General features: G+C 37.4%; 1 protein-coding gene across 3 annotated transcripts; it reads left to right on the forward strand.

Annotated features, from left to right (window-relative positions):
- The first annotated feature begins 18,179 nt into the window (after positions 1-18,179).
- Positions 18,180-21,597, forward strand: LOC112732379 (uncharacterized). 3 transcript variants are annotated; one of them, XM_072212108.1, is made up of 9 exons: positions 18,180-18,301; positions 18,349-18,722; positions 18,965-19,146; positions 19,357-19,502; positions 19,734-19,825; positions 19,991-20,277; positions 20,667-20,727; positions 20,960-21,022; positions 21,095-21,597. In XM_072212108.1, exons 2-9 carry the CDS (start codon positions 18,366-18,368, stop codon positions 21,284-21,286), a joined length of 1,380 nt encoding a protein of 459 aa, XP_072068209.1. In that variant the 5' UTR covers positions 18,180-18,301; positions 18,349-18,365; the 3' UTR covers positions 21,287-21,597. The 3 variants fall into 3 exon arrangements, with proteins under 3 accessions (XP_072068209.1, XP_072068208.1, XP_025636872.1); XM_025781087.3 differs by having other exon boundaries at positions 18,203-18,343; positions 18,470-18,722; XM_072212107.1 differs by having other exon boundaries at positions 18,180-18,722.
- The last annotated feature ends 2,557 nt before the right edge of the window (positions 21,598-24,154 follow it).

Genomic DNA, 24,154 nt, shown 5'->3' on the forward strand with positions numbered 1-24,154 from the left:
TTTTGGATGCTGAAGAGCCATTACCTCCGTGAAGATACTACTTTAGTTTGTTTCCTTATTCTTTACTCTTTTCAGTTGATTATTGACTCTATTCAAATAAGTATGTTACGTTTTGAATTTATTAATATATAAAATTATTTTATTTTTAATTAATTTTAATTCTCTATTTAATTTTATTTAATTATGTCTTCTTATATTTTTATGATTGTTAATTTCATGTCAATGGAGTAGATCCTCCACTTGACATGGGGTTGATTAAGAGGAGACACTTGAGTTGGAATGCTCAAGTGCCTAGTTAAATTGGACGTTGTTGGCTAATTCTGTATCTACTAACGCTGGACCTTCCCAAGGGAGAGGACTAGGATTTGCGGGTAAGAGTTGGTTTAATCACTAAACTTTCCTTTATTCAGTAAGAGTTAACCTAGTGAGAACAACAACCTCTTTACACTACGCTTGAGAAGATTCCAACAAGGATGGAACTTCCACTTAATTATTCCCCCAGTCAAGACCTTTTATTTGGAATATCAATAATTATTCTTAGTTTATTTTTATTGCTTTAATTCTCAATTAATTTAGTTATTCATTATCAAACTCAAACTTTCTAGGAATTTTCTGATTAATAAATTGGCACTGTTTCCTGCAACTCGTTGGGAGACGACCTGGGACTCATACTCCCAGTATTTTTATTTCCGAAATTCGTGACAACCCTTTTTAAATTGGTGAGGCAGATCTTAGCTGGTTAAGAGTTATACGTGCAACGCTATTCTCTTATTTGAAATCTCTTAATTGGTTGACTTCTGTCACGCACCAACAATTGGCGCCGTTGCTGGGGAGTTGCAACAGTGTGCTAGATTATTAATTAGTGTACATATTTTATTTTATTTGCATATTTTATTTTTATTTTGTTACCATGAGCTATATGTTTTTCTCATTGAATGACGCGTTCATTGCCTGATCCGAGCTTAGCCGCTTTTGATCCTAAAATTGAAAGAACTCTTTCACGTATTAAGCGAGCTCGACGTCGGTTAGCCTCTAAGGGTGGTGAAGTGATTGCTATCAATTCACCAGTCTCATCTGAGGGCGAATCTGAACGGCCATCTGAGAGTGAAACAAGCTTATTTACTACTGATTCAGTTGATTCACGTGCAGGTAACATGGCAGCACCTAGGAGGATTACTCTCCAGGAAGCTGGAGTCCCAGATTTTACACTGCAACCTTATCAAGTGCATCATCCAAATCTGGCTGCAGATTTTGAATTGAAGACTGCACTAATCAACTTGATGCCCAAGTTTCATGGCTTACCTGCTCAAGAGCCTATTAAGCACCTTAGGGATTTCCAGACAGCCTGTTCTACTGTTAGGCGTAATGGTGCAGATGAAACTTCTATTCTGTTAACTGCCTTTCCATTTTCTCTTGAGGGAAAAACAAGGGAGTGGTACTACTCCCAACCTGAAGCAACTGTTACCAACTGGGATACACTCAGGAGAGAATTTTTGGAAAAATACTTCCCAGCTGAAGTCACAGATAGACTGAGAAAGGAGATCTCCTGCATTGTTCAAGGTGACTCAGAGACTCTCTATGAATACTGGGAGCGTTTTAAGAACCTTCTAGACGCATGACCCCATCAAATGATTGATAGACTAGTATTGATCAGCTACTTCACTCAAGGAATGAATCCCCAAGACAAGACCACACTAGACGGTGCTAGTAATGGTTCCATGAAAAAGTACAGAATCGCAGATGAAGCATGGCAGCTGATCAGCGACTTAGCTGATTCCACTAGGAATCACAGGCCGAGGCGTAGCCACTCAAAAGCTATTGTAGAGATTTCCTCTAGCGTTGAAACTACTACTCTTACCCAAAGCATATGTGAAATGACCAACATACTAAAGCAGATGCAGTTAAACCAACAACAAACACATAAAGCTCAACCTTCCCCACCACAGCAAAACCAACAGTTAGTTCCCCAAAGAGTATGCGGGATCTGTGCTGATTATAATCATTATACTGATGAATGTCCGTAGCTCCAACAGGAAGACAACACTGTGGCAGCCACTCATAACTTCTATGACCGCCCAAATCAAGGATACAATCAACAAGGTGGCAACTACAACCAAGGTGGAAACTATAACCAAGGATGACAAGACAACTCCAAGGTTGGAGGGACAACTATAACAGAGGAGGCAGAGACAACAATAGAAATCAGAGGTGGAATAACAATAATAACAATAGACAACAGAATCAGAACCAGCAGAATCAGAACCAACAACAGGTTCCTCAAGTCACTTATTCTAATTCCTCATCAAATGACGAGATGCTCCGTTCTCTTGCACAAGGACAACAGGATATACAGGCGCAACTGAACTCTAGTCTGAATGGCTTGACTGCCACTTTACAAGCTCTCGTCTCCCAGATGGATTCATCACTTAATTCCACACATCAACCTTCAAGCTCCAGTGGAATTCCTTCTCAACCACTACCTAATTCCAAAGGTGGGATCAATGCCATCACTTTGAGGTCCGAAACCACATTACGGGAGAGGAACCATAAGGAGCCAAGCCCACCAGAACACGTGCCAGCAGAGGATGTGGTGGAAGTGGAAGATGCTGAAGAGGAAGAGAATGTACAAGATATAGTTGAAGAAGAGGAAGCTCAACCACAGAATGAAGCACCAAGGGATGCAGAAGCTGAAAATCGCGCCCATCCTATTCCCTTTCCACAACTTGCAAGGAAACCAGAAAGCAAATGCAACTTGATCCCAAAATGGTGGAAATATTCAAAAAGGTCGAGGTAACTGTTCCCCTTTTTGATGTTATTCAGCAGGTACCTAAATATGCGAAGTTTCTAAAAGATTTGTGCATACATAAAGATAAAATTAATGAATTAGAAACTATTCCTTTAGGTAGTTCTATATCTTCTTTAATGGGATGTATACCTGAAAAATATAATGATCCAGGTCCATGTATGGTTAACTGTACCATTGGAGGTGTGATATTTTCTGACTGTATGTGTGATTTAGGAGCATGTGTTAGTATAATGCCTTTGTCTATATATGATACTTTGAGGCTCTCTCCCTTAAAAAGGTCGGCAACTCATTTTGTGTTAGCAGATAAAAGCATTATTACAGTAGTTGGAATTGCTGAAGATGTATTAGTGAGCATTAAGGGGATCACATTTTTCATTGATTTCTACATCCTGGAAATGCCCCCCTGATGACTCAGGAAGACCATCATCAATCCTTCTTGGAAGACCATTTCTGAAGACTTCAAAGTTCAAGCTGGATGCATTCTCAGGAACTTACTCCTTTGAGATAGATGGCAGAACAGTGAGTTTCAGTTTAAATGAAGCTATGAAGCATCCTCTGGAAGATCATTCTATCTTCCAGTGCGACATTATTGATGAAACTGTAGCTGAAGTTCACCAAGAAGAAATGGAAGAGAAGCACATGGAGCAAGGTCCAAGTGTGAGAACACTTTCTGAAAACAATGAAGACTCTCTACCATTATCACTAGCCCCGAGTGATCCAGAGCCTAGCTATGACCAGAAATTAGAATTAAAGCCCTTCCCTCCACACCTCAAGTATGCTTACCTTGAGGACAAGCAGAAGTTTCCAGTTATCATTCCAAAGGAACTTAACTCTCAACAAGAAGAGCAACTACTCGGTGTGCTAAGAAAACATAAGAAAGCAATCGGATGGAGCTTGTCAGATATAGTAGGCATCAGTCCCCAAATTTGTGAGCATCGAATATTTTTAGAAGAGGGAGCAAAGCCTGTCCGTCAACCTCAAAGAAGATTGAATTCCACCATCTTAGAAGTTGAAGAAAGAAGTGACCCGGCTACTTGAAGCAGATATCATCTACCCCATCTCAGATAGTGAATGGGTCAGCCCAGTACAAGTAGTGCCCAAGAAGTCTGGAGTCACAACTGTAAGAAATGAGCATGGAGAGCTCCTGACAACTAGAGTGCAAAATTCATGGAGAGTTTGCATTGACTTTAGGCGTCTCAACCAAGCCACTCGCAAGGATCATTACCCCTTGCCATTTATTGATCAAATGCTTGATCGCCTGTCAGGTAAATCTCATTATTGTTTTTTAGATGGCTATACGGGATATTTTCAAATTCATATAGCTCCTAAAGATCAGGAGAAGACCACTTTTACATGTCCCTTTGGAACATATGCTTATAAAAGAATGCCTTTTGGCTTGTGTAATGCACCTGCTACTTTCCAAAGATGCATGATGAGTGTCTTTTCAGATCTTATTGAGAACTGTATGGAAGTTTTTATGGATGATTTTAGCGTATATGGTGATTCATTTAGCCTTTGCTTGGACAGTTTATCTAGAGTGTTAGATAGATGTGTTAGTACAAACCTTGTATTAAAATTTGAAAAATGTCACTTTATGGTAAAACAACGGATGTACTAGGACATGTGGTGTCTAATACTGGCATTTCTGTAGATCCAGCAAAGGTGGATGTTATTTCTAGTTTACCTTACCCCTCCTCCATGAGGGAAGTCCGTTCGTTCCTTGGCCACGCAGATTTTTACAAGAGTTTCATTAAGGACTTCAGTAAGGTAGCATTGCCTTTATCCAGATTGCTCCAGAAAGATATTGTGTTCGAGTTCAGTGAGGATTGTATGCAGGCATTTGATAAGCTAAAGATCGCTCTGACTCAAGCTCCAATTGTAAGAGGACCAGACTGGAGCCAGTCATTTGAAATTATGTGTGATGCTTCCAACCGTGCGGTAGGAGCGGTGCTGGCTCAGCGCGAAGGTAAGGATCCTTTTGTAATCGCTTATGCATCTAAAACTTTAAATGCTGCTCAATCTAATTACACTACTACTGAAAAAGAGCTTTTAGCTATTATTTTTGCTCTGGATAAATTTTGAGCTTATTTACTTGGTACTAAGGTAGTAGTGTACTCAGATCATGCAGCTCTAAAATACTTATTAGCTAAAAAGGAATCCAAACCAAGGCTAATACGTTGGATACTGCTGCTACAAGAATTTGATTTAGAAATTAAAGATAGGAGTGATAACCAAAATTTAGTGGCAGACCACTTAAGTTGCCTTGAGCACATTAAGGATGACTCCACTCCTATAAATGATAATTTTCCATTTGATAGCTTACATGCAGTATCTGAAGTAGTTCCTTAGTATGCACCTGTAGCTAATTATCTAGTTAGCCACATTTTCCCTCCAAATTTTACTAAGCATCAAAGAGACAAGGTGAAAAGCGAGTCAAAATATTTTATATGGGATGATCCATATTTATGGAGGTGTGGTGCTGATCAGGTAATTAGACGGTGTGTGCCTCAATTAAAATTCCAATCTATTTTAGAGGCTTGCCACTCATCTGAGAGTGGATGACATTTTGGCCCTCAAAGAACAGCTAGAAAAATTCTAGACTGTGGATTCTGGTGGCCTACTCTTTTTAAAGACGCTGCTGAATTTTGTAAATCTTGTTCCCCATGCCAAAGGTTTGGTAATATCTCCAAGAGGGATGAGATGCCTCAACAGATTATGCTTTTCTGTGAAAATTTTTATGTTTAGGGCATTGACTTCATGGGCCCATTTCCAAATTCTAATGGTTACTTTTATATACTGTTAGTTGTAGACTATGTTTCTAAATGGGTAGAAGCAATTCCTACTCACAATGATGATGCTAATACTGTTGTTTTCTTTGTTAGAAACCATATTATCTGTCGCTTTGGATCACCACGAGCAATCGTGAGCGATCAAGGCACCCATTTTTGTAACAGGAGACTAACAGGATTACTCAAGAGGCATGGGATAATTCACAAGGTAGCAACAACTTATCATCCCCAGACCAATGGACAAACAGAAGTCTCTAACAGAGAGATAAAACGTATTCTAGAAAAGATAGTAAAACCTCACAGGAAGGACTAGAGTGCTAGGCTACAAGATGCACTCTGGGCATATAGAACAGCGTACAAGACACCCATTGGGATGAGCCCCTTCCGCCTGGTATACGAAAAGGCTTGCCACCTTCTAGTAGAGGTAGAACACAAGGCTTTCTGGGCTGTGAAGGAGTGCAACATGAATCTTGAAAAAGCTGGTGCTGAAAGAAAACTACAACTTGCAGAATTGGAGAATCTTCGCCTTGAAGCATATGACAACTCCAGGAGATACAAAGAAAAGATGAAGGTTGTCCATGACAAGCATATAAAAAGGAGAGAATTCAGACCAGGAAAGTTAGTTCTTCTTTATAACTCCAGACTGAGGCTTAAGCCAGGTAAACTGAGATTAAGATGGGAAGGCCCCTACAGAGTAGAAAAGAAAGAGCCATACGGAGTTTTCCACCTACGTCATCCTACTAGCTCCAAATTTCTGAAGGTCAATGGACATCGCCTGAAGCTTTATCATGGTGAAAAGATGAAGGATCACAAAGAACTTGAGGTTTTTCTCTTGGAAGACCCACCAATAGTAGCAGAATGAGCCTGAAGAGCGTCCAACTTAAGGACGTAAAAGCAAAGTGCTAGGTGGAAGACAACCCACCATGGTATGATCGTTCCGTTTCAGTTTTAGCTTTATTTTTACCTTATTTTATTTATTTATTTTTTATGATGTTAATGACTCTTCTCATCACCCCTGCATATGGCTGCATATAGTTTGCATTAGCATTCTGCATATCTTAAAAAAAAAAAGAAGAGCACGCACGCGACGTGGCAGCGTCGCTGATGCGTCCGCGTCACCAGTGCAATTTGAAGAAAAGAGAATGGGACAGAAAGTCACGTGAAAGTGTGGCTGGAGGCGTGCCTTAGGCACAACCATGCCCACGCAACCGCGTCAATGACGCATCCGCGTCGTTTGGAAAATGGCCTCCCACGCGTCCGCGTCAACCACGCGAACGCGTGACCCTAAAAATCGACGTAAAAGAGGTATATGGCAAAGAGTTATGATGGAATAAGGCTGGAATGGTGCTGGAAGCACCAGCCTTACCACGTGACCGCGTGCCCCACGCAGCCGCGTTGTTCTCCAAAAATGGCCATCCACCATATCGCGTCAATCACGCGATCGCGTCACCCAAATATTTTGGCAAAATGAGTTTGAGACAGAGAGTTGCGCGAACGCGTCGCTGCCCTCGCGCCATTTGCACAAATCAAGTCACGCGACCGCGTGACCCACGCGTCCGCGTCACATGCGGCGCACAGAATATCCAGATCAGCCAAAATATCTTATCTTTTCTTCCCCAAATTCTAATTTTTCTTTTCCTTTATTATTTCTTTCTTCCCCTTCTTCTTTCTCTACTCATTCTCACTTTTTACTTTCTCCTCCCTTATTTTTCACAACCATTATCAAGGTTCTTTTTTTCTTTCTTTACTTTTTACTTTTCCTTTATTAATTTTATTTGTGTTTTAATTTTTTTTTCTTTTCACCTTCATTATCTATATTTTCTCTTCTTTTCTTTTCCTTTTATTCCTTTAATTGGTGTTAGAAATTTAACTAGGTGATTATTATCTTTTATATTTTGCTTGTGAATTATTATGGAATTGTTTGACAATTATATATCACTTTTCATAAGGGTTGCTTGCATGTTCAATTTACTACTTTCCATTACATATTCAACATGCATGCCAAGTGTTTGTGAAAAAATCCATATGACATTGTGCATTATTTAATTTATTCTATTTTACTACTTTAATGCCTATTTTTCACAAGAAAAACCCTTGTATATTTTATTAATCAAATATAATTGTCAATACAAACAGGTTGCTAGTTTGAATGACTTGGTAATCTAACTTGGACATTGAATGCTTGATCTATGCTACTCATGCCTTTGCCGGCATGCCAATAAACATCTTGCATTTAATTGCCATCACATGCACTTGCTATATTACCTAAGATGAACTTTTCACATGTAGTCTAGACCATGTGTTAACGACATCCTTCTTTCCCATGCATTGATTATCACCCTTAATATTCGCTCCCTTGCTCGAACCCTTAGCTTTACATGTACTTACCTCTTTCCTTTTTCAGGATGGCCACCAAGAAAGGTAAAGAGAAAGCTACTCCCAAACCACCAGCAAGGAGAGGAACAAAAAGAGCATTAGTAGAAGAGCCTTCTTCAACAGGGGTTAAACCCTCAACAAAAAGAATCAAGAGGATCATCAAGGTCGATGAAAAAGAGAAAGCATTCCCAGCAAAGGACACTGCACGGTTCACTAACCGCTACTGTGAGCAGATGTTCCCCATTCTGGCAGCAAGGAATTATAACAATGAGCACCTTCTCATCCTTCCTACCAACATTGCTAAACTTGTTGAGCCCTTTATTGAGCGAAGACAATGGGAATTCCTATGGAGACAGCCATGACAGGTTAATCTATTATGGGTAGTAGAACTCTACTCCAATTTTCACATGCCAACCATGCAGTCTGTCTATGTCCGTCAGAAGCAAGTCCCCATAACTGAAGAAGCCATTCAATGAGCATTAGATCTTCCACCTGCTCCAGAAGGATTGGACGCATTCTAAGAAGCCTCATTCAAGTGCCAGACATACCAATTTGACTGGGACACCGTTCTCAGAGTTATCGCACAACCTGGCAGCTTATGGATCTACAGATACCATCGTTCCCGACCTAAGGTAATATCGGCTTTAGCACTTACTTTGGAAGCTCGAGTATGAGCACAGATCATGTCTCATTACGTCTTTTTGAGCACTCACGAGTCCTCCTTCACTGCAGACATGGCTATTTTACTCTAGTGTATCCTTACAGACCAGCACCTCAATTTACCAAGACACATTTGGCATGCTATGGAACACGTACAAATTGCGGGCAACTTACCTTTCCCCGCCTTGGTTTCAGATCTCGTCTCAGCAGCCGGAGTCTCCTATAGAGCTGGGGATACCAAAGCCATGATTCCACGAGAGAATCAGTACGTCCCTAATGGGAAGTATATCAGACCTCCAGCAGCAACTATCAACCGAAACACAGAACCGGCAGAAGATATTCCTTCTTCTTCCACACCACAAGCACCTTCAACAAACCAACTGCTCAACCAGATACTTGAGAGGTTAGACCGGCTTGAACGCAAAGAAAAGCAGAGAGAGCACCGTAATAAGCGCAGATTTACATACCTCAAAGAGCTACTTGTTGGTAACCAACCACCCAGAGAAGACCCAGACACCCCGAACTCCACTTCATATACCAGCACAGGGAGCCATGACAATCCCGATAGTGGAGATGCTGCTACCAGCCCCCCTTTGTTCCTGACAGATGGCACTGAGGACGGTGCAAAAGCTTTAAGTATGGGGAGGTCGGTCAGTACCTGACTTCCGGAGGTAATTTCTTTTCTTTAAAACACCAACAATATAGGATATTTAGTTAATTTTTCTTTTGTCTAGGATAGAATAGATTGCATAGAAATAGGTTATTTGCATGCATGTTCTACTTGATTGAAAATAATAAGTTTCTTCTAAGACCCTATTTTTGAATAATTTCACTAATTTAAAATAAATCTTTTTTGTTAAACTTGTTAGAAGTTGTAATTGAAACATAGTTTAAAAAGCTAAGAACACACAACTTGTGAGATTTGAGCTTAATTATATGGTTACATTATTTAACCATAAATATTTTATTCTTGTGTATTTACTTCTCTATGATTGTAACCTTTATTTTGTTTCATCCTATATGTCCAATGTTTAATGTGTTTTATGCATGCATATGATTGAGGCCATTATTTGATTTTAGCTCACTTATCCCAAATAAGCCTACCCTTTAAATTACCTTTATTAGCCACTTTGAGCCTTTTAATCCAATTTGTTCTATATTTTACCACATTACTAGCCTTAAGCAAAAAAACAATTAAATATCCCAATTGAATCTTTGGATAGCTTAAGATAGAAATTATGTGTTAATTAATTATGGAAAAATTGTGGGAGCAAGGGTTAATAAGGAAATGTGTCATGATAAAATAATAGGAATTTGGGTACCTACTCATGTGAAACTATAAAAATTAAATATTCATGTGTATTGATAAGTTATGTTTATTTTCCTAGTAAAAAAAAGTAGTAATAATTAAGTACTTAAATAAGGGGACAAAATTACCCCAATATTAAGCTAATAAAAAAATCAATGCATATGTGATACAAGTTAAAAGAAAAAGTTAATACATGAGTATGTAATGCAGAAGTGAAAATTTTTGGGTAGCTAGGCATGATTCTAGAGTTATACAGAGTATATGTATGCTAGATAAGAGTTTAGGTTAGTCAAAGATTCAATTTATAGCTCACTTAGCCATATATATACCCTTACCCTTATCTTAGCCCCATTACAACCTTGAAAAGACCTCATGATATTTGCATTAGTACATTAAATATTGTTGATTGGTTAGGTAAAAAACAAAATTTAGAAAGCATGATTAGAGAAGTGTACAGTGATTACCCTATACACTTGAGAGAATAGAGTGCATATACACCATCAGTGAGGGTTCAGTGCTTAATTCTATGTTCCCTGCTTTCATGAGCTGTCTTCTTACAATGTTACCTGTTTTTACTATATAAATTAAATTAGTGAGATCCAATTTATGTTTGTCTTGAAGAGCTTGTTTCCTTTTTGCCAAGTAGACAAGAATCATATAGTTGCATTTATATATATAGGTTGCATTGCATTTCATGAGTTTTGTATTTTCCTACTCATTTATTTTATCTCCTTCAACTAAGCATGAGGACATGCTAATGTTTAAGTGTGGGGAGGTTGATAAACCATTATTTTATGATTTATAGTGTGTTTTATTTGTGTGGTTTTATCAAATCTTTACCTGCTTATTCATATGATTAGCATGTATTTACAATTCCTTCCCAAAATTGTTTATGATTGAAAACTTACTTCCTAGAGACTTTTAATTATGTATTTTAATTCTCCTTTATCCCATTCGATGCCGTGATCCGTGTGTTAAGTGTTTCAGGCTTCATAGGGCATGAATGACTTGGAAATTGGAGAGGAGGCTTGCAAAAATGGAAGGAACACAAGAAACTAAGGAGATGACCAGCGAGCAATGACGCGAGCGCATGACCCACGCGAACGTGCAAAATGGAGAAGTCGCAGCGACGTGAACGCGTGAACGACGCGAACGCGTGACAAGGAAAATCGCTGAATGACGCGAATGCGTGGACGACGCGTACGCGTGACCTGCGCGATCTGCAAAAATAACAGAATACGCTGGGGGCGATTTCGAGTCGCATTTTGACCTAGTTTTTCGGCCCAGAAACACAGACAAAAGCTAGGAAACGTACAGAAACTCAAAAGGAGAGACCCATAGGCATACACACACATTCAGATTTATCACATTAGGATTACTTTAGTTTTAGATCTGAATTTGGATTAGTGTTACATTGATAGTTTATGCTTGTGCTTTGGATTTTGGATGCTGAAGAGCCATTACCTCCGTGAAGATACTACTTTAGTTTGTTTCCTTATTCTTTACTCTTTTCAGTTGATTATTGACTCTATTCAAATAAGTATGTTACGTTTTGAATTTATTAATATATAAAATTATTTTTATTTTTAATTAATTTTAATTCTCTATTTAATTTTATTTAATTATGTCTTCTTATATTTTTATGATTGTTAATTTCATGTCAATGGAGTAGATCCTCCACTTGACATGGGGGTTGATTAAGAGGAGACACTTGAGTTGGAATGCTCAAGTGCCTAGTTAAATTGGACGTTGTTGGCTAATTCTGTATCTACTAACGCTGGACCTTCCCAAGGGAGAGGACTAGGATTTGCGGGTAAGAGTTGGTTTAATCACTAAACTTTCCTTTATTCAGTAAGGGTTAACCTAGTGAGAACAACAACCTCTTTACACTACGCTTGAGAAGATTCCAACAAGGATGGAACTTCCACTTAATTATTCCCCCAGTCAAGACCTTTTATTTGGAATATCAATAATTATTCTTAGTTTATTTTTATTGCTTTAATTCTCAATTAATTTAGTTATTCATTATCAAACTTAAACTTTCTGGGAATTTTCTGATTAATAAATTGGCACTCTTTCCTGTAACTCGTTGGGAGACGACCTGGGACTCATACTTCCAGTATTTTTATTTCTGAAATTCGTGACAACCTTTTTTAAATTGGTGAGGCAGATCTTAGCTGGTTAAGAGCTATACGTGCAACGCTATTCTCTTATTTGAAATCTTTTAATTGGTTGACTTCTGTCACGCACCAATCCTACTTGTTCGAAGTACCCGGTAAGGACGGTTGGTTAATCCCGCTTACCCGAGTCAGGTCTGGCAAGATAACCAATGTATTAGCTCATGGCCAGTACGACGGGCATGCATCATTTGCATTTGTGTGTATTGATTGGGTGTGCATTTTTTATTTGACTTGCCTTCTTGATTAATTGTACCTATATGCTATTTGATCTAATTGTTGTATATGTTCTTCTTATCTGTGTATTCTTTGTAATGTCTTATCTATGTTTGCATAACTAAGAGGTCTCTTATGCTAGCGCTGGTGATGTTGAGGGATGTTCTAGATGAAATGTTAATAATTGAATGGTTGGATAATGCTAATTGAGTATTGGTTGATATTTGAACTCTCTGGGTAGAGGCATAGGTGTGGTCTGCCCCACTTGCTCCATGTTAAGATTAGAACTCCCTGGGTAGATGCAAAGGGTTGTAGTTTGTCCCACTTGCTCTGGATTGAGAAAATTGAGAGTACTACTATAACTAACAACTTATATTAAGACTGTTGAGATTTACTAAGACTGTTTAGACTGAATGTTGATAATAGTAATTGTTAGAGACTATAAAACTAGAAGGGTTTAATACTAAAATGAATAATAATGATATTGAGAAAGTTAATAGCTTAGTGTTGAAAAGAACTGAGATTAGAGACAGTTGACAAGGATTGAGACTTAGTCCGTTTATCCTGTTGGATTAGAAATGACCCTAGGCTTAAATCTTGAATGATTGGAGTTTAAGATTGCCTAGCGGATTCATATCATTTTACATTATCTCTGTTTAGAATTATTACCCTATTGAGAATCTGAAAGGATGATGTTCTTGCCTATTGTGAAAATTCTTAACTTACAGATACAGGACGTGGCACACCTCGTTGAGCGTGCCAGTTTCTTCTCAGAAGTGAAGATTGTCTTTTGGGTTTTTAATATGTATATAGATGTTATTTTTCACTTTTGTATATTGTAACTGTATGTCCCTCTTAAAAGTTGATTTTGGAGAAACAGGCTGTATTTTGCATCTTTCTGGGCTGTATTATATTATCAAGCTAGCCTTATCTTCGCAGGTCGAGACTAGTGTTATTACGTATACCTTTTTGAATCTTTTTTATATATATATATATATATTTTCTATATATCATTGATGTTTCGGGTGCGAATGATTATTATTTTGTTATTCTTCTTCACAAACTCTTAGTTACATTATATCTCTTCGTTAGTTACATTATATCTCTTCGAATATTATGTATGTATTTTGTTTTTAGGTATCATAATGCCTCGCCACTTCTGACTTACGTCTGCAGCGTAAGTTTTTTGTGTGGTAAGGTGTTACATTTACAGATTCATAAAAAGCTTGACTGTGTTTAAAAGACAAAATTATTCTCACTTGACAGATTTACAAGTGGCATTTTAAGAACAAAATAAATATTATTCATTAAAATTAGATTAATTACATCAACTTTTAGGAAATTTTAGTAAAGAATCAATATAAGATATTAAATCTTACGTTTGTGAAAAATCATAGTGAACTTCTATTGAATAATACCCACTTTTTTGTGGCATCGCTTTTTTTGTCCTGCATTTTGAAAAAATAAAGAATTATCAAGTAAATAAACACAATAAATATTTATAAATAACACCAAAATTAACACATACTCTTACATAGGTATATCATTTTTTTCTTCATCCTTCTTTTTTGTTTTTTTTTTTTTTTTTTGGATTTCTTTGCTTTTGACAATACATACAAAAATTTCTATTTATTCAGAAAATTTTGATGAAAAAATAAATCATAGTTTTAAAATAGTAGTTTTTGAATCTTATTCATCTTCAGAGTCAGTCTCTATTTGTGAAGATGAATCCACAATAACATGTCTCCTCTTTCTAAATTCCATCCTAAAAAAGTGCAAACACACGAAGTAAATAAATACAATAAATATTTAAAAATGATACCAAAAAAGTAACACTTACTTCTTTACCATTTTCTATAGTTATTTTTTTCCCTTTGGTGCCTCCTCATTGGTAGATTCAGAATCAGTTTCACTTTTCGAAGAATCCAATATAACAGGTTTCTTCTTTTGTTGCTTCTTTTTTCTTTTTTTTTTTCTTATTTTTCTTCCTCCCTCAAATGTTTTCTTTTTATGAAGTTTAAAAATAGAAAATTATTTAATTAGAATAATATATTTCAAATAATTATACCGAAATTTAAGGATATGATTTTTTTTTGAGTTATCATTTCATCCTTCACTTCGCATTCTATTCTCTTAACCAACATCTTCTTTGTCCATTGCGCTATCCATGGTGGTTCGAAAGTTCTATCTGATGGGCTATTAATGTATTTGAATTCATAAAACTATATAATCATGATTGCAAAGAGATAGCCATCAATTACATATTTGTTTTTCAAAATGTGCTCTCTGATTCCTTTGATGAGGAAGTTGAGCACATGAGTAGATTAATTCCATTTTTAAATGGTGTCTGCATGAAGAATTGGTGGCATGTGAACGGAAAAAATTTTACTTATTGTGGTTGGCAACAAGAAGTATTTCTAGATGAATAGAATGAGTATTTTCTTAAATTTTTTTTATCTAATTTTTAAGTCCATCCACACTCATCTCAATTAAAGACTTTGTTAAAAAATGACAAAGAAAAACCTTTGAAGTCTTCAACAATTTTCTTCTGCTCTTCATTGATTTCTTTATAGATAATTTTGTTTGAAAAGCAATCTCCTACAACAATAGTAAAAATATTTTAATAACACAAAAGTAATATAAAAAAAATACCAAAATTTAATTGATAGAATAGATTACAAAAAAGATTTTTGTCGGATGCCTTTAAGCCAAGAGCATCTGTTATCTTGATAGGGGTGATCTTAATTTTTTCGTACCGTGTGTCCAATGAACTATTATACAAATAAAATAAATTAGCCAGTTCTTTCAGCGGTTTATGGGTCACATTCAAGCCAGGCAGGGACGGATTCATGTTGAAGGGAGTGGACGCAAGTGCCCCAGTGGAATTTAAAAATTTGTTAACTAATACATGGTAAAAAAATTTATTTCTCCCCACTATATAATTAAATTTGACTCCATTATAAGTGAATTTCACTCATTAACTTCAATGATCAAAAAATAAATAACAATTCAAAATTTGAATGAATTTGTTAAATAATATTTAAAAAAAAAGTGAAATAATTATAGTTTTGTTATTTTATAATTGTGACTAATAAATAAATTTAAAATTTGAAAAAATATGTTTATATACTCAGTGAATATTACTGTTATGCTGTGTATATATATTATATATATTTGATTATTTTTTAAAATAGAGGTAACTACCAATTTGATATCTAAAAGATTCAGGTGCAGACAAAATAATCGTTAAATAATTTGAAAATTGTGATAAAAATAACTAATAAATATTATATTTATTAAAAGTGACAAAAAATCTTTTAATATTTAACAAATGACATATCCATTTAATCTAAATATTTGATAGTCAATAGAATTCAACCTAATATTTTATTATATTTGATTATAAATATATAAAATTATTCTGTTAAATTCATTTCAAATTAAATAAATTATCTTATTAAACTAATTTTAATATTAAATTAAAATGACTAATAAAAATATTAATCTTATATTGACTATTAAATAAAAATGGTTAAATAAATAATAATAATAATAATAATAATAATAATAATAATAATAATAATAATAATAATAATAATAATAATAATAATAATAAAAAAATAAGAAATCAAAATAATACTGTTTATTCATTAGTGTTTTTTTTAAGTTAACTTAATTTTTTCTGGATAACATCAGTTGAAAAATATTTTTTAAATATGAATATTATAAAGAATCAATTTCGTAATCGTATGAGAGATGAATTTTTAAATGATTATTTAACGACATATATAAAAAGAAAGACATTTGATTGTATTGACAATGAAAAGATTATTTAATTTTTTTAAAATATAAAACCTAAAAAATTGAAATTTTAAATTATATATTATTATTTAAATTATTATTTTAGTATTTTAATTTATTGATGAGATAATTTAAAGACTAATTATATTTTATAATAACAAAGTATAATTATAAAAATTATTATCATATTATGTATATTTTGCCCCCACTCACAAAATTTTCTGGATCTGTCACTGAAGCCAGGAATATGTCTCATCACATCAAATCCCAATTCGTCCATAAGATTTTTCTTTTCATCACTTATTTTGCTGAATATATCTGATATCAATCTTGTGAAGCACCGTAAATAATGAATTTTCTGTAAATAAATGAAAATTATGTTATTTATACAACAAAAATAGAGTTGTTTTAATACAAATATGCTTGCATAATATGTTGGTGTCTTCTTTTTTTGGGATGTTCTTCTCAACAACTTTTTTATTGTTATTTTTGCTGTAAGAAATAAAAAATTAGGTTAATAGATTACAACACTATATTTAACTCATAAAAATCACTTACCATACACAAAATAAAACCAAAAGCACTACAACAATATTCTATGGCCTAATTACATTAAATCTAGGACAAAAACACTAATTGCACCTCAATTCAGTCAAAATGCATCGAAAGTACTTATAGATTACTTGCCACAAACTCAGTTCAAAGCATGCAAATTACTCAAACATGCACAAAATAACAACAGAATCACTATAGCAATAATCTATGGCCTAATTACACCAAATCCAGGACAAAAACACTAATTGCATCTCAATTCAGTCCAAATGTACTGAAAGTACTTATTGATTACTTGCCACAAACTCGGTTCAAAGCATGCAAATCACTCAAACATACACAAAAATACATGAAAATCACTCAAACATGCACAAAATGACAACAGAATCACTATAACAACATTCTATGGCCTAATTACGCCAAATTCAGGATAAAAACACCAATTGTATCTCAATTCATTCAAAATGCACCAAAAGTACTTACTAATTACTTGTCATAAACTCAGTTTAAAGCATGTAAATCACTCAAACATGAACAAAAAACACATGCAAATCAATTTTGGATCAGAAAATGTTATTAATATAGGTTAAATGATACCAGAAGCACTAAGATAACATTCTTACACCGATCTGACACATTTATCACAAATGAATAGTATAAAGAAAACATTCATATCTACGTTATCGCGAGAACACAAACTGAATCTACTAAATACACAAAAATATGACTATTTAGTATTTTGCGATCGAAAACATGAAAGAGAAAAATGAAAAAATATGGACGATTTACCTTCAATAATCTTTCTTCTTCTCTTTCGGTGCATGTTGTTGAAGATTTCGAACGTAACTTCGAGATTTTCTTAAGTTTTTGCGAAGATTTTCATAAATTTTTGAGAAATTTTAAGCGTCGTTTGAAGTTTTTTGTTGCAGTTTTGAGGAAGAGCAGAACCGTTTTTCATATTAATGTGCGCGGCTTCGAAATGTCGTTTGCGTTAGTGAACAGTGGCACCAGCGCGTGTTTTACACGCTTTCTGTTTTAAAGTTAGTTTTTGTTAGGTTTGGATTAACTTGATTGGACTTGGACACAAAAAAAATTTGTATGTATAGCACAAATGTTCAAAAATATAATTATTATTGTATCATTTGTATGTGATTATTAATTATTTTTAATTTTTTGTTATCAAGCAAACTAACTAAAAAAATATTTTTGGTTTAATTTATTAATAGATAGATATTACAATTTTTAAAAGAGTAAATTATCATTTATAATTATGAAACTTTAAAATTCTCACAAATTTAATTATAAATGTACGAATTTAATTTTGCACCTATAAAAAAAATAATTTTTAAACGATAAAAATACTTAATTATTAATTTTATTTATAGATGTATTTACCAATATTTCGAACTTTTAGAAATAAAAATAAAAAATAATCAATTCTTTTTTTAGTTGATTCTTTTTAGAATTTAAAATAAATTTGAAAAGGAAAAGCTATACAAAGGGAGTGATCCGAAAATGAAATGTCTGGAACGAAGTGCTGTTCTGTTTGGAAAGGGCTGAGTAGCGATGCGATTTACTGATTTGAGAGCTTAGAGCAGAAACGGGAAAATACGGCGCTACTTCCCAGATCACTGAAGCATGTTAGTAACTTAGTACTGTAAGTCTGTAACTGTCCCTGGATGAGTGCTATTGTCAAATACACATCTATTTTCATTCCTTTTCACACATCTCCGGGAGCCCCTTTCCGACGGCGATTTATAACCACCACCATAACCGTCCACAGAACCCTGCTGCATCGACATCGACATCGACGCCCCAAGCACCAGATGGATATGGATATGAATAAGGATAAGCACAGCGAAGTAGAGATTGAAAGTCACGTGCACTACAACCATACCCTTCCCTCAAAATACGTCAGATGGACCGCTAGGGAGAGCTTCCAATTCATGTATGCAAGGCCCTGGCACCCAGTCAACGATTTTTATCTCAATATTGTTCGTGGCACCCACTCTTTTTCAATTCTTTTTGGCCCTCAGGTGCTTCATCTTAGATTCTCATTTTAATCCTTCCGCTTTGGATGTAATGCATTGCAAAGTTTAGTTGCTGCTGTTTAGTGATAAAACTTCTTGCATTGTCACCATTGGTGTCCTTTGAGGTTTGATACGCTTTGATGCTATGTGCTGCTTCTGCTTGAAGATCATGCATGATTATGTATGCGCGATTGATTATCTTCGAGTATTTGTGTGTTTATTGTTCTTGATTTATGACTTTCTAACAGACAGTTCTTGATCATAATGATACTGGAATTCCAGCACTTTCTGATTGGACTGAGTTGGAAAGTGTTTCATCCGAAGAGCGCCATGGAAGGTGGGCAAGAGTGACTTTCAAAATTGTTCTTTCATACCACGGGGCTTCTTTTGATGGGTGGCAAAAGCAACCAGGATTGAGTACCGTTCAAAGGCAAGAGCATTTCCCCCTTATTACGGACTTAAGAAATGAGCAAATTGGGCTTTATCGTTACAAAATTCACTCTCTTTTGTACATTAGTATGATGTCTATGACAAATCCATGACCTATTACTTGTTAAAAGTATGTTTTACTGAATTATCTTTCCGAATTTGTTTAGTTAACTAATCCACTTCTTGCTCTTGTACTCTTTTCTCAATGCAGTATAGTAGAAGGTTCACTTGGCAAATTTGTTGATGAAAAGAAAACTCAACTGCTCAAGGACAAAGGTTTGCCTGTTGAAGGCTGTGCTGTTGTTGCAGGTCGTACTGACAAAGGGGTGACAGCACTTCAACAAGTCTGTTCTTTCTGTAAGTAATTTCTGATGACTGGAGGGGGTCGAATTTTTAGGTTGTTTTTCCATGGTAGTATATAGTTGGCATGCCTTGAAAGGAATGGAAATGTCTGTAGAAGTTACATAATTAGTTTTTTTTTTGGCATTTCTTCTGGGCTTGTACATGGATGGTTGGGGAACAGGAGGATCCTTTGTAGCATTATTAGGATTTGTCATTTTCAAGCCTGTTTCCCCTCATTACCTGCAGATACTTGGAGGAAGGATGTTAAACCAAGAGAGGTTGAGGATGCAATCAATAGTGCAGCACCCGGAAAACTTAGGGTCGTATCAGTTTCTGAGGTAGTATTCTTTTTAAGCTGCAATTTGTAGCTAATGTTTTGATGGAAATATCAATTACCTTGTCCAAAAGTGAACAAATAAAATGGAAACATGTCTTGCAGGTTGAATTCTCTGCTATTTAAGGAACAATTAATCTCACAACAGAAATATTGTGACTTATTGTAGGTATCCCGTGCCTTTCATCCTAATTTCTCAGCCAAATGGAGACGTTACCTTTATATTTTCCCTCTCACTGATGAAGACTACATGGACCAAAGTGGTGGAAATGAGGACTTATGTGCCAATAACGGATGTAATGGTGTTCATGATTCTGCCAACAAGGATGAGCTAGAAAGTGAACAGAAATCTTATGTGTTCAGTGTAAGAAAGGTAAACCGGCTTTTGCAACAATTAGAAGGAAAATTGTTATCCTACAAGATGTTTGCCCGTGATACAAAAGCTTCAAGAAATGAGTAAGAACCTGCTGCGTAAATTTTAATCTCTTTTAGCAATTTAATTATCTTCTATTGAACTTTATACATGATCGTTTATTCCAAGAGATTTATACGTAGCAAAAAGGAAGGGGGAGAATATGTGATGTTTTTTTTTTTTAAGTTGGGACTATATATGAATCCATTTTAGTATTTTACATTTTGTATGCTTTTCTCAGAGGAAAATATGTGGTTGTCTTCTTTTACAAGACTTCCTCTTTTCTTGTTTTTGGGAACTTAGAATAGTATGTTTGAACAGGGAGCACTCAAGGATTAGCTAGTCCACCTGCATACTTCCTTGGTGCTCAAAAGACATTCATAAGGGTGGCTTTACTTCACTGAATTGACCATAAACTGTCATTCTGTTTCAGAGGTCCACCAACTGAGTGTTTTCTTTACCATGCGAGAGCTACGGAGATAAGACTGGCTACTGTAAGTCAATATCAGTTTTAGAATCTCTGTGAATTTGTGATTCATTTTTCGATCCTTTTTATACTACTTTGGTTGCCCATTTGCTATGACTGTATTTATTTTCTCTGAGGTGTTTTACTTTTTGAAAAGCTTAATGAATATGCATTCCCATTCTTTTGTGTCATTTAAACATTTTGAAGATTCATTGCCCTTCCTACTCTCGCTAGTTTTTAGTTTCACTTTATATTTATAGGACTACAATGAAGAAACACGGGTTATGTGCGTTGAGCTGGTAGCTAATCGCTTTTTACGCAAGGTAACTATTTTTTCTCTTTCTTTGGTTAGAGTAAAAGTCCCAGTGTTAGTTTATATTCGCCATATTTTGTAGATGGTTCGAGTCCTTGTGGCAACCTCAATTAGAGAAGCTGCCGCTGGTGCTGAAGATGATGCCTTGCTGCAGCTCATGGATGCCACGTGCCGGCGTGCCACTGCTCCACCAGCACCCCCTGATGGACTATGTCTAGTTGATGTAGGGTATACAGAATTCGACGGCACAAAATGCTTCATCCCCAAAGAGTAGACCTTTTTCCCCAAGTCGTCGAATCTTTCATTCAATGGAAACAAATTCATTAGCCTTATACCTAAATATATGTCCCCGGTGTACTATTGCCCTTACGCCTTATACCTAAAGGCTAAATTCATTAGCCTTATTCCCGGGCTGAATTTTTATAGTGTGTCTTCAATTATTCTTTTAACATTTTATCATTTTTGTGAGTAAAAGTAAAACGGCTCCAGCAATTATGATGCATTTAACAATGATTCAGTTTGGATCATCAGTGTGACAAGTCCATCCAATTTGAAATATATAATGATTGGAATTTGAATTGAAAATTATACTAATGCCATTGAATTTTATAGACAAATTTGATTAGTATATATTTAAATAGAAAAGTAGCTTATATGTTAACAAAATAAATAAATAAGTAAATAAAAATAATTCATGCAATATTTATAGGTTATGTTGTTTGATATATAAATAGAACTGTTACGGCCTGGCCCAAACTCGCGCGGGTCGACCCGACCCAAGTTTTCGCCGGCCATATAATCCGCCTTCCGCCCGACCCGGACACGCGTCCCGTACGGCTTGCACACAGCCGAAGGACAGCGCTCTTGAGGGTATGGGCCTGGCCATTGAAGGGGCCCACTACTGACATGTATATAAGGGGGAGACTGGCTCTCCCCCCAAGGTACGTCACACTCACACATCATTCCCTCTCCGCCTGCACATATTCTGACAAGGGCGTCGGAGTGTCTTTGCAGGTGGCACCCCCCTCCATCAGAAGTGCTCGGGACCTCGCTCACCCGGAACCAAGAATCCACGACCAGACGAGCTCCTCCACCATCCGAGGCGTTGACCTCAGGATCCTGACCCAAACCGTCCGGTACCCGACCTACCGAACATTGGCGCCGTCTGTGGGGATCGAACGTGTATGGATTTCGTACTGGTCCAGACTGGGACTGGTTCCGAGGTAGCGCCTCCCATACTCGGGGGAGGCGCCGTCGCGACGGAATCCCGGCAGCAGCAACGGTCGCCCACGAGGGATGCGACGCAGACTCACGAGAGGCGCCCCTTCGGGGGGACGGGTGACAACCACGCCAGGATAATGCAAGAACTACGCCACAGAATGCAAGACTTAGAGCGCAGACTAGCAGAAAGAGAGCGCGACCAACGCTCCCCAGAGCGGAGCCCCACCCGTTCCCGTTCAAGAAGCCGCTCGAGGCGCACGCCGAGCCCCCAATGTGAGTCGGAGAGCACTGAGGAACGGATACGCCCCAGAAGAAGAAGTCGCGACCCCATTATCTACGTCCGACACGAAAGGCGGCGCGCGTCGAACAGAGGCAATGAGGAACGTCACCGCGAGAACAATGAGTCGAGAAGGACTGCCCGAGGACCCGTCATAATAGGAGCGACCCCTTTCCACCGCTCTGTACTCGAGGTCCGATTACCAAAACATTTCGACAAACCGACAGACATGAAGTATGACGGAACACAAGACCCCCTGGAACACTTGACGACCTTCGAGGCCAGGATGAACCTAGAAGGGGTGGGAGACGAGGTCAGATGTCGCGCTTTCCCGGTCACCCTAGCGGGCCCGGCAATACGGTGGTTTAACAACCTCCCGCAAGGCTCGGTGACCCAATTTACCGACATCAGCCGCGCCTTCTTGGCTCAGTTCACAACTAGGATTGTCAAAGCCAAACACCCAATCAATTTGCTGGGGGTGACACAGAGAACCGGAGAGCCGACCAGGAAGTACCTGGACCGTTTTAATGACGAGTGCTTGGAAATTGACGGTCTGACGGACTCAGTGGCAAGTTTGTGCTTAACGAACGGGCTGTCAAATGAGGATTTCAGGAAACACCTCACCACGAAGCCCGTCTGGACGATGCAAGAGATCCAGTGCGTGGCCAAAGAATACATTAATGACGAGGAAGTCAGCCGGGTCGTGGCTGCCAATAAACGGCAGCCAGCCTACAACCAATCCCGGCACTTCGAAGCCAGAGAAAAACCAAAGGAACACGCCAAGGACGGCGGTCCAAGCAAACCATCCAAACCGTTCCCCCGAGTTGGGAGGTTCACCAACTACACCCCCCTTACGGCATCAATCACTGAAGTTTACCAACAGATAGCAGAAAAGGGGATACTGTCGAAGCCCCGACCACTGAAGGACAGGACGGGAGGAAACAAGAACCTCTACTGCGAGTACCACAAGGGTTACGGGCACAAGACCCAAGACTGCTTTGACCTAAAGGATGCCCTCGAGCAAGCTATCAGGGACGGAAAACTCGCCGACTTCTCCCACCTTATAAGGGAACCAAGGAGACGCAACCGGGACAACGACAACGAGGACAGATCCCGACCAACAAGACGACGACAGGAGCCAGAGGGTGACGACCACGGTCTCACAGTGGTAAACGTGGTGACGGCCAGGAATACCGCCCCGAGGTCGAAATCGGCGCAGAAGAAAGATGCCAAGGTCTTAGCGATCTCCACCCCACCTAGTAGAGGTCTTAAGGGTCTCCCACCTATCTCCTTCGGCCCGGAGGACCAATGGTTCGACGAAGCGCCGGAAAATCCGCCCATGGTCATCACGGCTAGGGTCGGAACCGGCCTCGTCAAACGAATCCTGGTAGACACGGGGGCAGACTCAAACATCATGTTCCGAAACGTTTTCGATGCCTTGGGATTAAGAGATTCCGACCTGACGACCCACCAGCACGGTGTGGTAGGGTTAGGAGACCACTTCATAAAGCCAGACGGAATCATCACACTCCCGACCTCTGTGGGACAAGGGCAAAGACGAAGGACAATCATGGCAGACTTTGTAATATTACGAGATTCAACGGCCTATAACATCATCTTGGGGAGAAAGACCATTAACGACCT

This window comes from Arachis hypogaea, chromosome 13, assembly GCF_003086295.3.
Source record: "Arachis hypogaea cultivar Tifrunner chromosome 13, arahy.Tifrunner.gnm2.J5K5, whole genome shotgun sequence".
Taxonomy (NCBI): Eukaryota; Viridiplantae; Streptophyta; class Magnoliopsida; order Fabales; family Fabaceae; genus Arachis; species Arachis hypogaea.

What these genes read in the sequence shown, in the direction of transcription:
- LOC112732379 (XM_072212107.1), top strand. Translation starts at nt 18,366, where the DNA reads ATGAGTGCTATTGTCAAATACACATCTATTTTCATTCCTTTTCACACA. An exon ending in GGATTGAGTACCGTTCAAAG is followed by an intron (nt 19,147 to 19,356) that starts GCAAGAGCATTT and finishes TTCTCAATGCAG; the next exon opens with TATAGTAGAAGGTTCACTTG. An exon ending in CTAATCGCTTTTTACGCAAG is followed by an intron (nt 21,023 to 21,094) that starts GTAACTATTTTT and finishes CATATTTTGTAG; the next exon opens with ATGGTTCGAGTCCTTGTGGC.